Below are 15,360 nucleotides of genomic sequence, written 5' to 3'. Positions count from 1 at the left end.
TTCAAGCACTCCTGTAAATGCTAAAAATCAGTATGAGTTCAGAAAATGTTAGATTCTGCCCCTTCATTTCCATGAGCAAAATTGTCTCTGTTCCAGTTTTTAAGATGTTAATTATGTCCCTGCTGATGTCATGGTCAGTAATGCGCTTCTTTTCTCACGGGGAGTTTATTATATTGTTGCTCTTTGGGAAAGCAAAGGAGGAAAAATAGGAAGTCTCTATGTGAGTTATTGGAGTAAAAAGATACGGAAGTTTACAAATAGAGGCTGTAGATGTTAAGCATCTTCTTTCCTTTCTTTGACAGGAATTTCTGGTGGTTAAAGATCATGGCAACCATAGAGGAACTGGCCCATCAAATTATTGAACAGCAAATGGGAGAGGTACATAAATTTTGAGTCCTATTTAAGAGACATTGAATAATAAAATGTATAGAGTGATACATAAAAAACAAAATTTCAGGAGAAGATAATTGTTAGTACACCCAACGCTTCTGGAGACTCTCCCATGGAAGACTAGAAGAACTTATTATGTCCGTTTTAAAGTTATGCTGCAAAGTCTTTTTTGCCCCACAGAAATGAAGCTAAGGGAAGTCTGGCAGTGTTTCCAGTGAGGGACTAGCTGTTCAGATCTGCTTTTTGGGCCTGTAGTGGTCTTCTGAGAGCCATCTGTTTGTTTAATGGCTTTGTTCACTTTCAGTTGGAAAATTTACAATCAAGAGCATTGTCAGTACATGGCTTTTACTTCCCAATTAAGCAATTGCTTTACTTGTCATGTTTGTTTTCACTAAAAAAGATCTGCCATAGTCTTCACTGTGAAATGTTTGTTGGTGTTTGACATAAGTCACTTGTTTTTGCTGACTTCTGGGTTTCATTTTCTGCAACCTGAGTGTAAAATCTGTGTGCTGCAGCCAGAGAACTTCCAGAGGTGCACAGATAGTTTGGGAGTGTGGATTAGAGTTTACATACTTACCTAGAAGGCTTCATCATAGCATAGCCTATTTAAAATCAGGACTGCTTTAAATTAAATAGAGGCAGTATCTTCTTTATCTTAAATGGTATTCTTTAGCTTGCAGTATCCACGGTTGGTTTCTTGTCTAGTCATAGACTTACTTTTCAAGTCGTTTTATTTCCTGTCAGTCTTGAGTTCAAATAGAAAGGTTGGGGGTGTGGGGGTGAATTTGATTCTGTATAAATTATTACGGCTTTTATTGTGGCATGTGATTGTTGCTAAGGCTACCTCAAAGGACATAAATGATTTATGTGATACATGGTGGTTTTTTTCATTGTCCCCCTTTTAGGTGAGAGTGAGGTGTCTACTGTAGTTTTATTTAATTCCTTGTGGTGGTCTAGGGCTGTATTTCTTGTCTTTTTTTTTTTTTAAAGTACAGGCTAGTCAAAGCTAGCTGAAACGTACATTCCACTTGGAAAAGAGGATGGCGTGATGATGGTGTTATGATGGTGTTTATCCTCTCTGAGGGTTGTTTCTCAATTTCATAACGTGATTCCATCAGACACTGCGCTCACTTGGTATCTCAGTGCCATGGGAAAGGGATGGTCCCTTTTCTTTTTCCTACCTTATATAATTTCCACACCTGGAAGGTTTTCTGCTGGGTTAGTGCATCAAGTAGGGTCTGAGAAGGCTCTAATGAGTACTGGAGGTGGCTGGTGGCCAGAAGGCGGCAGGGGAGAAGAGAGAGGGAGTGGAAGCGCAACACTGCAGGGAGCTGTTGGCTGTTTCTGTTAATGGTGAAACGGCTGCCTTACAGTTTTCATGGATATAATTCTGTCAGCAGTGTAGATTAGGATTTGTCCTTTAACAAGGTTTTGCTGAGCTGGAGACCGTCACATCTGATTTGGCAGCAGTGCGGTTTAAGCATTCCCCAGTCCTCACTTAGCCACTTACTCTCACGCTATGCTCATCATGCTCATGTTAAGCTCTCCATGTCGTTGTGTAGTGGACGAAACTGGAAAAAACCCCAATCACAGGGTAGTGGAGGAAGGTCCTCCCTCTCATTTGGGGTCAGTTCTCTTGTCTGGTACAAAGTGCAGCCCAACCAGGCACATGGTTGAAAGGACTGAAAAGCGTCTCCCGTGGCAGTGCCAGGTGGAACTCTGTTAAGCCAAAATTCCTGTCCAAGGAGTGCTCATGAGTGCACTGCCTGAAAGGTGGAGTTAGCAAGGAAAGTGTGCTTACAGGGGCCTTCATGTAATATCCTACATTCCTACCTACCCATCACCTACCAGCTATAATTGCTTGGTGGTGTTCCTATTCAGTGTGAGCGCTGAAAACCGTCTATGGAACTTTAGGACTATTTTTGCTAGCATTTGTCATCCTCCTTTCATGTTAAAATAGTTCTAATTGAATTTACAATAAAAATTTACATGAGTAGAACATGAAAGGAGAAAGATAGGTGTTCCCATTCTGAGGAGAATGGAAATTGCTCCTGTGTCTCCTTGCAAAATGGTCAGAAGTGTTCTGTGACGTAGGTTTTGATTTCTTTATAATATTAATTCTTTTTTATGAAGCATTTTAAAACACAGAATTATCAGAAATGATTTTATGATGATGTTCACAAACATGTGCTTTTGTTAATTTAGGCCTTCTTTGCATAAAAGCAAAACTTATTTAAAAAAAAGGCATTTATAGCCTTGCCTGCACAGAGCATTGCAGAACGTTTATATTTTCTCAGATTCTGCCAACTGCGAATCGTCTTTCACTGGGTGTGAGATAATTCATATTTCTGCATCAAGATCACATTCCGTGATTCATGTAGGGAAGTTGTGAAGAGCCCGCAGCGATCTGTTTTCTTTAATCTGTGGCTGGGTACACTAAGTACATTGTGGTTTGTTCTCACAGTCCTGCCAGGTACCAGTAACAGAGGAAAGCTGCATATTTGTTGAAACAGTCTGTCATACGCATACAAAATATATATTTTTAGCAAATATTGTGGTTATTCTTAGTATTTTTTTAACTACAATAGAAAAACTGTACTCTGCATAGAAGTTAAACTGCCAAGCTGACATTTTGTGGGGTTGAAGATCAGTTTTACCTTATACAACATGTAGATCACGACATTTTAATATGGAATATGTAGCTTGTTTTGTAAAGCAAAAATAAATTTACATAAAGCTCTGCCTGTAACTCACCATGTGTACATGTCATTTGAAAGGCTGATGCAGAATTTTAGTGCTTGAAAGTATCTCTTTCAAACTGTACATGTTGCTGTATAACCAAAACTTCTTTGTCCTTTACCAAGCACAGAAGTAGATGAATTGTTTGAATACAGAAAGTATTCATAGTCATGAAGAATCAGGTATTTTTAGAAAGCTGGTGTTTGAAAATGGCTCAGGCAGCAGTTTGAAAAGCATTTATTTTGATGGTGCTGGCAGCTTAAGCGATGCCCCCAGCAGCTTAATCCCACTCTCTCATTTGCTCTGATGCGTTTGCTTCCGAGCAGTGTCATTCATCTAGGTGGAAGGTTTGAGCTGCACTAAGAATAGCCTGTGTCTGTCTGTCTGTGTGTCTGTCCGCTGGGCTGCTTTTTAGCCTGCGTTAGCGTCCTGTTCCAGATCCGCGAATGACTAACCGACCAGTTTTACCTACCAAGCTGAAGCAATAGGAGCAAGTAGGTTGTAAGAGCTGAGACTGGTACCAAAATATTGCCCTTTGGGGTAAATTTTCAAAATCAGCTTAGGCTGACGGGAGCTTGAATTTCTGCTGGAAGGGGAAGCCTTACCCGCCGCTTCTTCCCCTTCTCGTACACCTCCAGCTGTGTGTTCTTGCCTCATTTCTCCTGCTCGTACGAGCACGTACGTAGTGGTGTGTTTGCAAAATTGGGAAGCTGATCCAGGAGGAACGAAAAAAGCTCTCATCCTGTTACGAAACGGTACCTTTACTGCACATATCGATATAAGTTCTCTATATTAATTCCTGGAAGTGTGAGGGGGAGGACAGCAGTTGAACAGGAACATTTTTATAATGGTGTAAATAAAGAACAGAACTGCAGAATGTTCCAGAGCTTTTTGAACTGAAAAAAGTTTGGGGAGTTAGGAATTCTAACACAAAAAACTCAGTTTGAAGGTGTCTGTCTCTGTGAAGACAAACTTCCTTTGTACTACAAAAAGTCCAGTCTTCCTGATTAAGCCACTGTAAACAACAGCTGTGCTTATTTTTTATTGACAAATGATGTCATGAATAATACCGTCCCGCCCCCCCCATATACCTTTGGCTATAGCATGTGAAGAATTTTTAAAATACTGATAATCATTAAAGCACTTCCACAAATGGTCACAGTCATAGAGATTTGAAATTGTTTTAAGATACACTGCTTGCCAACATTGTGTATTTCATTAATTTTCTCTTTCTTGATAGTTCCCCAATACAGAATTCTGTTTTTCTGATATTGCCTCTTTAACAGAAGAACAGCAACAGGACAGAAAAGGCCAATTGCTGTCTTTCCACACCAAAAATTCATTTTTCACTTAAGCCATTAAGGTAAAAATACTTTAGTGTAAGTGTAGCACAGCTATGATGAAAGGTATCGTGTTTAGTGTGTGTCTCATGAACATCAACAGTAATAAATATTCAGTCTGATTGACTTACATGGACTTGTCACAATGAATTGCTTTAATTGATATGTTTCTAAATTTTGGATTGGAAGGTATTTCAAAATGGGTATAAAGTAGTGAAACAGAATGTTCTAACTAGCAAAATTAAGGTATTTCATTAGATATTTGCATTCCTTATACAGTATGAGTGTCAGACTTTGCATTGCCTTGTGCAGAGAAATCAGAAGTTGGTGAAACCATAGGGTTTCATCCAGTAAGGTGGTATATCCGTCCTTAAGGTGATATCTCCATTGTCAATCCATTATGTTTCTTTCTTTTTTTCTAGATTGCCCATTCCCAGGGAGCTGCTACACAAACACTAATGGATGGGACAGCACAACGAATACAGATTGTCCCGGCGGATTCAGGCCTCTCTTTACCACAACGCATACAGGTAAGCTTCATCTGATATATTTTAAAAGCACAGATGTACTATTATTTCTGCTAGTTTTTTCATATGATTCTTTTTTATTTGTGTCATATTATTTGCTTGAATGTAACCCTGGGTGGCAGAGACCATTTCTATATAAACAGGAATAAAACATCATTCAAAGGCTTCACCCACTGTTATTTCTTTTTTTTCCAAAAATTTTAAGGTTTACAAAAAAAATGTAACCACTGAATGGAAAAAATGCTTTGTCCAATAATGTAATAATATTGCTCTTTAAAAGCCGAATAATTTTTAGATTTGGTATTGCAACCGAGTTGTTAAAACTTTTCTACATTTTGAAGCAGGGAAGGACAGAAATACCGCATTGAATTGTTGATGCAAGTTATGAAAAAGTGCAAGGCAACTTAATGTCTGAGAAGGATACTGGCTTTTGGTTGTCCCAGCCAACGTTATATGTCCCAGTATGCTAATTCATAGCCTTGCCAGGTAATAATCTCCAATTCAAGAGAGGATAGGAAGTTTTTTGAAATGTGGGTAGTTAAATCAACATAGATACGTGTATATAGGATCAGGAGGATTTGGGGAATGAAATTTTATGTTTTATCCCTTAAAAGACAGTGCAAGTCCTTGTGGATGTTTTATTTTTCAGTTTCAGTCTACAGAAGAAAACATCAACTGCAGAATAAATTTTTAAAATACTCTTAGACATATGCTATTGCGTACAAAACCACTCTCATTTAAGTGAGCCAGCTGCTAGTATAAGCTTGGCTGCTTTTTCTTTTGCCGGCTTCACTCTTCAGTATTTTCCACTGTTTTTTCCTGTTTTGGTGCATCATGTTCAGGCTTTCAACCTTCCAAGACTCTTCCCAGCTGCCCCCATGCATGATCTATTGTTTTGTTTTATCAACTGTGCGCTAATCATGGTACCAGTGTTATCTGTCCAGTAGATCTTTATTCTTTCAGCTACCTCCAGACCTTTTCTGTACTTCGTGTACAGCTGTACCTTTTATTAACCAATTATGTTAATCATTTAACCACCATCTCTTTATCCTCTGTTTTCCTTGTCCACACCTGGATGCCATAATGTCCCTGTAGTGTGAAGCCGTTTAATGTAATTTCAGTATCAGTGTCTGAATGTGGGATGACGACAGATAAACCCACAAGCCTTTATTGTTGAACTGCGGGACAGTCCTGTTGGTTCAAAGCCAGGGGCAGACTTGGAACCCTTCTATGTCACCTTTTTTGTGGGGCGACAACTATTTGTGCTTTAGGCACTGCAATTATCACAAATATGATGAACACAGAAAAATTGTACCTCTAGGGATGGGGACCTGTACATAGTTTTTCATTGTCTCATGGTAGCTAGAAGATCACTTGTTTCTAACCTGGCTACTTTGTCCCTTGTCTTTTTTTCACCACACTCATTGATTTGTGGTAAGCGCTTTGGGTTGGTGATTGTCTCTTGATATGTGTGGAGCAACACTCAGTTAAATGGCATCCTTCCCACAAACATGTCACCAGTGAAAATAATAATAAATTAGATATGAGATAGAACTTAGTAACGAAAGCTTTCCTCAAAGCAGAATTTATGCCAAGAGTAAAGTACTTTGTAGGAACAAAGGCATCTCAGTTAAATGTTCAAAATAAAAGTTAAATTGATTAATTTTGAGTTTATATTTTCAATCACTATTTTTCCCTTGCACATAAATAATTATCTGAAATCTTGCAATACAAAATTCTCAGTAAAACATTCTTTAAAACACGTTTCATTGATCACCCTTTTTAGGGAATGCTAATATTTCTCTGGGATAAAAGTTGAATGTCACCTTTGTTTTTAAACAGACATTTCTCTTCAAAACCAGCTGTATTATGAACAGGTGGATTAAACCTCTGTGTTTAGACACTTTTTTTTCCTAAAATAGGAACATGGAATTATTGAGGTATTTAATTTCTCGAAATGATGTTCAAATGAAAGTCAAAACTTGTTAACAGTCAAGGCTTAAAAGCAATAAAGGAAAATACTATTCTCCATTATCAGCAGGGTGCTTAAATAAAATACATGGGGGAAGTGTATTTTTTAAGCAGACAATCCTAAAATATGTCCCTGTTTTATAGCATTATCCCTTTAGTGATACTGAGTTTCAGATTATTAAGAAATGTAGTGTGTAGTCACTGAGCCCTGAAGGATTCCCTTGAGTGGATAAGTGGTTTTATTTTTCCCTATGATTACTTTTTTTCCCCTTATCTCAGTATTTAGGTGTCGCAAGTTATTCTAGTTTGGTGGACTGCTCCACTTTTCACATTCCCATAGTGACTGAGGTGGAGTTTCTGCAGGTGTATGGCCGTAAGAGGTCAGCTGCAGACAGACTGGGGCTTAATTGTTTAAAATGCTTTCTCTTAGGCCTCTGTCAGATGGCAAATGCTTGACAGCTGCAGAAATCATTTGTGCAGATTGAATAGCTTGGTATGGATAGTAATGTCCCACTAAATCTACCATATAATGCAGTGAAAACTCCATGGGTATCCCCCTAGAATTGCAGGAAGCCATTTGAAAAATGGGGACACTGTTAAATAAAAGGTGAAATGAATTGTGTGACTCACAGAAGAAGCAATGGTGAAGTAGCAATCGTTCTTTTGTCTGCTGTCCTGTCATATTTATATACAAATACATACTTTTTAAATATTATGGATCTGGACTACAATAGGAAAAAATATAATTTCGCATAAATATATCCAAACACTAATTTCAACTTCAGTTTAAATTTTTACCTTCACTTTCTGGGACATGCTAGTTTTTAAGTTAGTTTTGTACTATACTTTGTATAAACCTAACTAAATCAAGTATATGACTTTTGTGACGTACATATAGTTGCACTTTTAATTTTTGATAGGCAGATTTTAGATAAGAGTGTCCTTCAAAGAGCGGGTCTAGAGATTCCACAAACAGCACAGTGTTCTGTGTTTGGCTTTTGCACGTGTATGCACCCTGTTGAGGATAACATGCATTGGATTTCTCCTAATCCCAATAATGTATTTGGAGAGAAGGGAACATCAGCTACTTTGAAAATAGCCAGAAGCAACACAGGAGAAATAAAATAGGAATGGAAAGAGAAAGTTAAGCAAAAAGCGAATTAAAAAGGCAAGGAAGTTTGCCTTCAAAAGAGAATAGAACCAACATAAAGGAACTGAAAGGAGAAGTAAGAGGCTGCTGAAGACATTCCTGGTCCCGGACATGTGGATATCTCAGAAAACTGAATGGAAAATTGTGTATTAATCATGTTGATAATATTATGGGGGTTTCGCATTGTCTTCTCACCCTTCACCCCAAATCTCACGATAATTCACATTCTTTTCTTATATATTTAGTGTCTGGAATTCTATCATCTTACCTGGACTTCTGTCTTAAGTGAGCTTTTAATTGTGTTTTTCAGAGAAAAAAAAAATTGAAATTTGATCCATTAGAATGTTAATGGCAAAAGGGCACCTGAAGAAAACACATTCCTTTTGTATATTTTGAAATTCATAATTTCTGAATGTTTGAAAGTGGCAATATTGACTTATAACTACTTAAATAAGATACTGTATATCTCTTGCTGCTTATCTTTTCAAAAAATAAGCTGTGCATAGGTTTTTGAAACAAATTTAAGTATATTGAACATTTAGAGAAAGTAATAAAGTGTTTGGGAAGTTGCAATAGCCAAGTTGATAAAGACTTGTGCAAAATTATGCTGCATTCAGTTTCTTTGTGCGCCTGTTCTTCACTTAGATAATAAAATGAATATTGCTGCCATAACTTCATGAAGCTAGTTATGATAAGTGTTAGACCATGAAACAAATTATTTCATCAGTAATAAGGATCATATAAATGTTAGGGATGGATAGACAGACGTAAATGTTTAGTTGTAGCTGAAACGCAAATTTAATAGGAGCTATTTTATTGATTTGTAATTCAAAAATTGCAGGGAACAGTCTTTGTAGGCTGATTCTGCTTAGTCTCCAGAGTAACCCAGATGGATTTCCACACAGGCATTTCGATGGAGAAAGGCAGGAAGTACTAAAAGTGAGATTTATAATGGAAGATATATGGAATCTTGACCATTTTCTCTGAGGATTATAATCTTCAGACAAAGTTGGCAAAAGACGGGAGTTTAGTGGAAGATCATTTGATCAAGTTCTGCTGTATTTGTCCTTGAAAACAGGGATAAAACAAACAAAAAAAAAAGAGCTATAGGTATGTTCTTGATTATGAAATGAAACATGAAAATCATATTTTCCTTTAAAAAAATGTCAGGGAGAGAGATTCTGGTTTACTTATTTTCTTTGGGAATATATGTGTTAAAAAAAAGCCTCCCCTAAACGAAGCCTAAAATATATATACAGATACAACACGGTTATTGGTTTCCTTGCTGTTTGATGCTTACCTTTTTCACCTGAAGTTTACATTTGTGTTTTCTGGAAGTTTTTTGTTAAGCCACCAAAGCTGGGAGGTACTAAACACTTCCCATGGTATGCAGTGAATTCAAGAGTTAAGATTTCTCATAACTGGACGGGTCCTAAGGCAGAGCTACAGACCTACCTCGAATTCTGGGTTCTAGAGTTGTCAAGGGTTTCATTAGTGTTGTAAAAGCATGGGCCAATTGTAAAACTTGAGTGTCAACTCAGGGTTTGACTTCAAACACCATCGATTGAAATGTGTTTCAAATACAGTGAAAATCCAAGGGTTTGCCTGAGTTTACTTCACTCTTGTGTGACACAGGGGAAGACGATCCTGCTTCACAAATGTCAAAGGCAAAATGCCCGTTTTCTTCTAGTGCCCAGATTGGGCCCCAAAGGTGAACTTAAATTACCATAACAATTTGAGATAAATGTATTATTAGATTGTCACAGATCAGCAGACGGGCCAGAAGATTCAGATTGTTACAGCACTTGATCAGAGCTCAGCAGGCAAGCAGTTCATCTTAACAAATCATGATGGCTCTACCCCAAGCAAGGTGATCCTTGCCAGACAAGATTCCACTCCAGGAAAAGTTATCCTAGCAACTCCAGATGCTGCAGGTGTCAACCAACTGTTTTTTGCATCCCCTGATATATCTGCACAACACATCCAGGTAGATAATCCACTTTTTTTCATACTTTTGGTTCAAATGGGATAAGAAGAGATGTTTTATTTCCAAATATGTATGTCTGGGTTCTCCTTTTTTGAGTTTGTTTTGATTTTTTGTTTTGTTGTTTGTTTTTTTTTTTATGGTATACCTTTTCTTGCATTAGGACTCTGCATGGATACTTAGAAATTATGAAGAAAACATTTTCTTTTGTAAAAGTATTGCTTTTAAAATTTATATCCTGGCTCATGACATTAGAAAGAATACTGTTATTTTTATTGTCACTTCCAGCTGCTGCCGTAGCAAGTCCTTCTTTGTTTCTGCTTCATTGACTCTCCATCTGTTTTCATGTATTCTTGAAAAACATACTCTTTTCCATTGTCTTTATCACTTAGCATTCCCTTCTGCTTGTTTTCATGTCGTATGCTGTTGTAACTACTGCTCAGCTGTGTGGATTGTACTCCAAGCTAGTTTCTCAGAGAGACTATTTAGCAGGGAAGCACATTACTCAGTGGGGGTGGGAAACTAGTAACTTTAAAGATTTGGGGTTTGATGATGTGAGATTGTAACGACTCAAGATTGTAACTCCCCAAACTGGTCCCCAGTGCACCTTACTCCCATGGACAGTGTATGAGCTGCTTCCTTAGTCCTCACCCTCCAACTTCCAAGCTCTCTGCCCCGTATCCTCACCTATCCTCACCTGGCAGGGATGGGATGGCACTGATGGGAAGAACGGAACAGAAGACTTGGGAGATGGGAGCTTCTTCAGCATGAAGTAGGAGATGACTGCACTCCAGCTAAAGTGTAGTTAGTGCATATTGTTTACCCCATGTACATTTATGCTGCTGTTAAAATATATCAGTGCGGTAGGCCAGGTGATGCTAGAGTGGTTTAGTCTTACATTAAATGATGGCCAGAAACAGTTACTTAAGGAAAAATGTTAAAAACTAGACAAGTAAATAATGATCCTTCAGAGAATATCTTTTCACTTCTATTAGTTAGTGGTTTAGAGCAACCTCCTGATGTGGAGTTTGCAGTATTTGATAGCTGCCATTAAAGTTTAACAACCATTTAATTATTTATATAGACCATATATGCTTTGTTCTGTATATAATATCTGACAATACAATTGTATGTTGTGCAAAGAATACTTTAGTTGATTTGATCTGCTGAGAGAATTATCTGATTAAGTGTCTCTTGTGCTATAAGAAACAACTATAAAGGATGCTATTGTTTTTACAAATCAGTATTATATCCTCTTTCGAGTAATTTCTTTTCAACTGAAGACCCCTGATCTTTTTAGCTTGTGCTCTTCTGGGAGCCCAATTTGCTACCCACACATTGTGCGAGCTTGAATCATCTCTATTATATTACTTTCTTTTTTTTTTTTTTAATCACCAATCTTTGCAAATGGACATCCAAGATCTTTGCTCCAAAGATTTTGATTGCTGTGAGTAGGGGAGCAGTAGCAAAAGCCAATCCCGTTGAAAGGCATTTAAGTATGTTTAGTGATACCATACCCTTCGTATTTTTGGTAAACCCCAACAAAAGTATAAACCAGTGGGATATGATTTGGAGTAATCCATACAGAAACAGGTTCGTTTGAGAGGCAACAACATATTCTGTTACTTCAGTTAGATTGTTCTGTTGTTAGCTAATATGTATAGGGAGTGATTTTTTTTTCACTTGAAGTTTGTGAAATACAAAGTACCATTCATTTATTGTTCAACTCTTTGGGATCTTTCCTGGTTTCTCCCTTAAATGGTCTTTCCATCTGTAGTTTCACCTGTTGTGTTGTACTTCTGTAGCCTTCACTTGAAATGCCCATTCATTTGCTCTACAAAAAACTTCTTTATTTCATCTTATCTTTACATTGTCTCCTTTGGCAAGGCCCTTTCTCCCATCATCTCTTTTAGCTTCAGTGCCTCTTCCTCATCTTAATAATCAGTTTCTATTCTTCGTGTTCCAGGTCAGTTCACGGAGTCTGGGATTTTTATCTCTTCATGGGCCAAATTCTGTAGACCTTCCTTATGTGGAACTTTCCATTTCAGTGCAGGTTTCATTTATGGAAGGACTTAGAATTTGTTTATTTTATATAATATCATGAAAATAAACAATGCTAACAGTGGAAATTAGGAAGGAATTAAAGTCTAATACTCTTTTAAAGCATCAATATTTTTTTTCTTAGATAGATGTTATATTAAAGGAAAACTTAATCGATGAATCTCTGAAACAGTATTGTTAACAAAGGGTAACTAGAAATCATTATGCTTGTTAAATATTCCCCTATATGTCATCTATACTTTCAAAAAAAGTTATTTCTTAATTTTTATCTATAGAAGATAGGCTATTTTCTCTTTCAGTAAGTAATATTTCTTTTTATCAGAGGTCCTGTTTTAAATATCCAAAAGCAAGAACGGGAGAGTCTGACTTCCAATTAAGACACAGTAAAAGTTAGAAACACTTAAAACTTCTATATCTGTCATCACTTTTTAATGGGAAGAATAATATTTTCTTTTCTACTTTACTTAATTGTTAAGATGACGGTTGTTACCTGTGATATGTGTGTTCCTTTTCTAAACTGAATTTTTGCTGTGCTTTATTTGTATTGCAGTGGGAGAGAGGTTTTATGGAACAAGTGGAAGGCTCTAGTACCTGCCCTGTAGTTCAGGAATTCTAATACTCTGTGCTTAATGTTGCTTTACAGGTACCAGAGAGAAATGAATGAGACAAGATGAGAATATTGTACTGATGTCAAATTGTGACTGAAAGCTAAACTGTATAGCAGTTAATAGCAGTGTTCAGAGTACATTTTCTGTTGTCCACCATTTGTGTGTGTTGTTAAAAAATGGGTTAGTAAATCTGATTGTAGATACAGTAGCCTTTACAAGGGATGTTTGTTCTGTTTAATGCCTCTGTTTCCTTTGTACTATGGACAAGTCATTAGGATATAAATACAAAATTTAACAAAAGGTAAGATAAGAGTATGCAGATGCTGAATGTTTTTCAAAATGTCAGTCCATTCTGCAGAGGCAGTATTTAAATAAATTAAATTGTGAAATCTTTTCAGAAGTATTAACAGTAAACTTTTGTTCCATCCTGGAAAGGAGCACAACAGCATGGCAGGTAGCTTTGTGAAGGCTGTTAAATGCAGTCAAGAAAACCTCATAGTCTATAGATTTGGTCCCCTGTCTTAGAGAAAAAACACAAGCAGGAGATCTGTTTTTATCTTTCTTGATGGTAAGAAAAAGAAAAATGAAATTGTGTCACACCTTTTTTCCAGATTTTAACAGACAACTCTCCCAATGAGCAGAACCTAAATAAAGTGTTTGATCTGTGTGTTGTATGTGGCGACAAGGCATCAGGTATTTACTTTTTTCTTTCTTTCTTTTTTTTTTTTTCCCCTAAGGTGGTGCAACTTTATCAAAGCAGTTTAAAATTCTTCTGAAGCTACATATCAGTTTGCATGCATATACATCTCTATATATGCATCCACAAACAGAAAGGATACACTAGTCTCTCAGTGGAGAATTACATGAAAGGTTACTCTAGTGTCCATGGGTGGTACTTATTTATTGTTGGTTTACATCATAGAATAGAATGGAACAGAACAGAATAGAAAGAATAGAATAATAGAAGTGGTGGGTTGACCATGGCTGGACGCCAGGTACCCACCAAAGCCACTGTGTCACTCTCCTCCTTGTTGTCTCTGCCATTCCTTCCCCCTCAGTGGGGGGACTCCTCACACTTCTCCCCTGCTCCAGCGTGGGGTCCCTCCCGCTGGAGGCAGTTCTCCATGAACTTCTCCAAGGTGAGTCCCTCCCATGGGCTGCAGTTCTTCACGAACAGCTCCCTCATGGGTCCTTTCCATGGACTGTGCTCCGGTGTGGAGGGTCGCAAGCCCTGCCAGCAAACCTGCTCCAGTGTGGGCTCTTCTCTCCAAGGGACCACAAGTCCTTCTAGCAGCCTGCTCCAGTGCAGGCTGCCCATGGGGTCACAGCCTCCTTCAGGCACCCACCTGCTCTGGCGTGGGGTCCTCCAAGGGCTGCAGGTGGATCTACTCCACCGTGGACCTCCATGGGCTGCTGCGGGACAGCCAGCGTCACTGTGGTCTGCACCATGGGCTGCAGGGGAATCTCTGCTCCAACACCTGGAGCACCTTCTGCACTGACTTTGGTGTCTGCAGAATTCTTCTCTTCCGTATTCTCCTTTCTCTCCTGACTGCTGCTGGAGCTGCACAGGTTCTGTGTTATCCCAGAGGCACTACCACTGTTACTGATGGGCTTGGCCTTGGCCAGCGGTGTGTCCATCTTGGAGCCGGCTGGCGTTGGGGCTGTCAGACAAAGAAGCAGCTTCTAACAGCTTCTCACAGAAGCCACTGCTGTAGATCCCGCCACTACCAAAACCTTGCCATGCAAACCCAATAGAATAGAATTTCAGTGTTTTCTATCAGATAATTTTTGACTTTTTTTCTCAGTCTGATACATTTTATTTGCTATTATAGAAACTTGGCTGATAAAATTACTTAAGCGACACCGTTGAGAGCTTTTTCTTCCTTAAAATAATATTATGTAGTGAACTTCTCTTAAAATGTAAGACAAACCTGTTCATTAGTTTAAATATGAAACTGGTAGGTAAGGAAGACTTTGCAAGGATATGAAAACAATGCTGGCGTGAGATTTATGCGGGACAGTTAGTTATTTGAAGAACCATTATTAAAACTGTAAAAGTGCATTATAATTCCAGTTAAAAATAAGCTTCAGAATGGTATATTCTTATATTGCCACCAAAGTAGATTGCTACAGGAAGAAAATTGTTTCATGCACTAAATTTGTTTTAATGATATTAAGAGACTGGAAGGATTTATAGTGGGAACATTGTGCTGGAGAACTCTGTCTCCCGCATTACCTTTGCATGTACATCTGCCAGCAGGTTTTCCAGATCGGTCAGCGGTGGAATTACTGAGAGAGTGTCTTGTCTTTTTGTTTTAGAGAGGGAGAACTAGAAAGACTGTTCCTCAACATGGTTTACCCAAAAGCTCCTTTGTCTTTGCACTTTCTTTGTTTGAGAAGATAATGGGGTGTAAGAGAGATATGTTTAACTTTGCTCTTTACTTAGCTAAAATTAGACTTTGTAGGGAGATCATAGAATCATTTTGGTTGAAAGACACCCTCAGGATCATCGAGTCCAATCATTAACCTAACTCTGACACTAAACCGTGTCCCTAAGAACCTCATCTAAACACCTTTTAAACACCTCCAG

General features: G+C 38.0%; 1 protein-coding gene across 17 annotated transcripts in view; it reads left to right on the top strand.

Annotated features, from left to right (window-relative positions):
- The window catches only part of NR2C1 (nuclear receptor subfamily 2 group C member 1), a 57,513-nt gene that overhangs the window by 16,038 nt on the left and 26,115 nt on the right, over positions 1-15,360 (top strand). For 10 of the 17 annotated variants that reach the window (XR_010468378.1, XR_010468377.1, XR_010468393.1 and 7 more), the window contains 4 exons: positions 303-378; positions 4,892-4,999; positions 9,874-10,104; positions 13,382-13,463. Coding sequence is in view for 12 of the 17 variants with exons in the window: in XM_065043087.1 (XP_064899159.1) it covers positions 325-378; positions 4,892-4,999; positions 9,874-10,104; positions 13,382-13,463 (475 nt within the window). In the remaining 5 variants the exon portion in view is untranslated. Of the gene's footprint in view, positions 1-302; positions 379-2,421; positions 4,493-4,891; positions 5,000-9,873; positions 10,105-13,381; positions 13,464-15,360 lie in introns of those variants that run through there. The other 7 variants (XR_010468395.1, XR_010468394.1, XM_065043166.1 and 4 more) reach the window with 4 other exon arrangements.

Source organism: Columba livia, chromosome 1 (genome assembly GCF_036013475.1).
Source record: "Columba livia isolate bColLiv1 breed racing homer chromosome 1, bColLiv1.pat.W.v2, whole genome shotgun sequence".
Lineage (NCBI taxonomy): Eukaryota > Metazoa > Chordata > Aves > Columbiformes > Columbidae > Columba > Columba livia.
The sequence above is the reverse complement of the archived record's forward strand: the minus strand, read 5'-3'. Positions and strand labels throughout refer to the sequence as shown.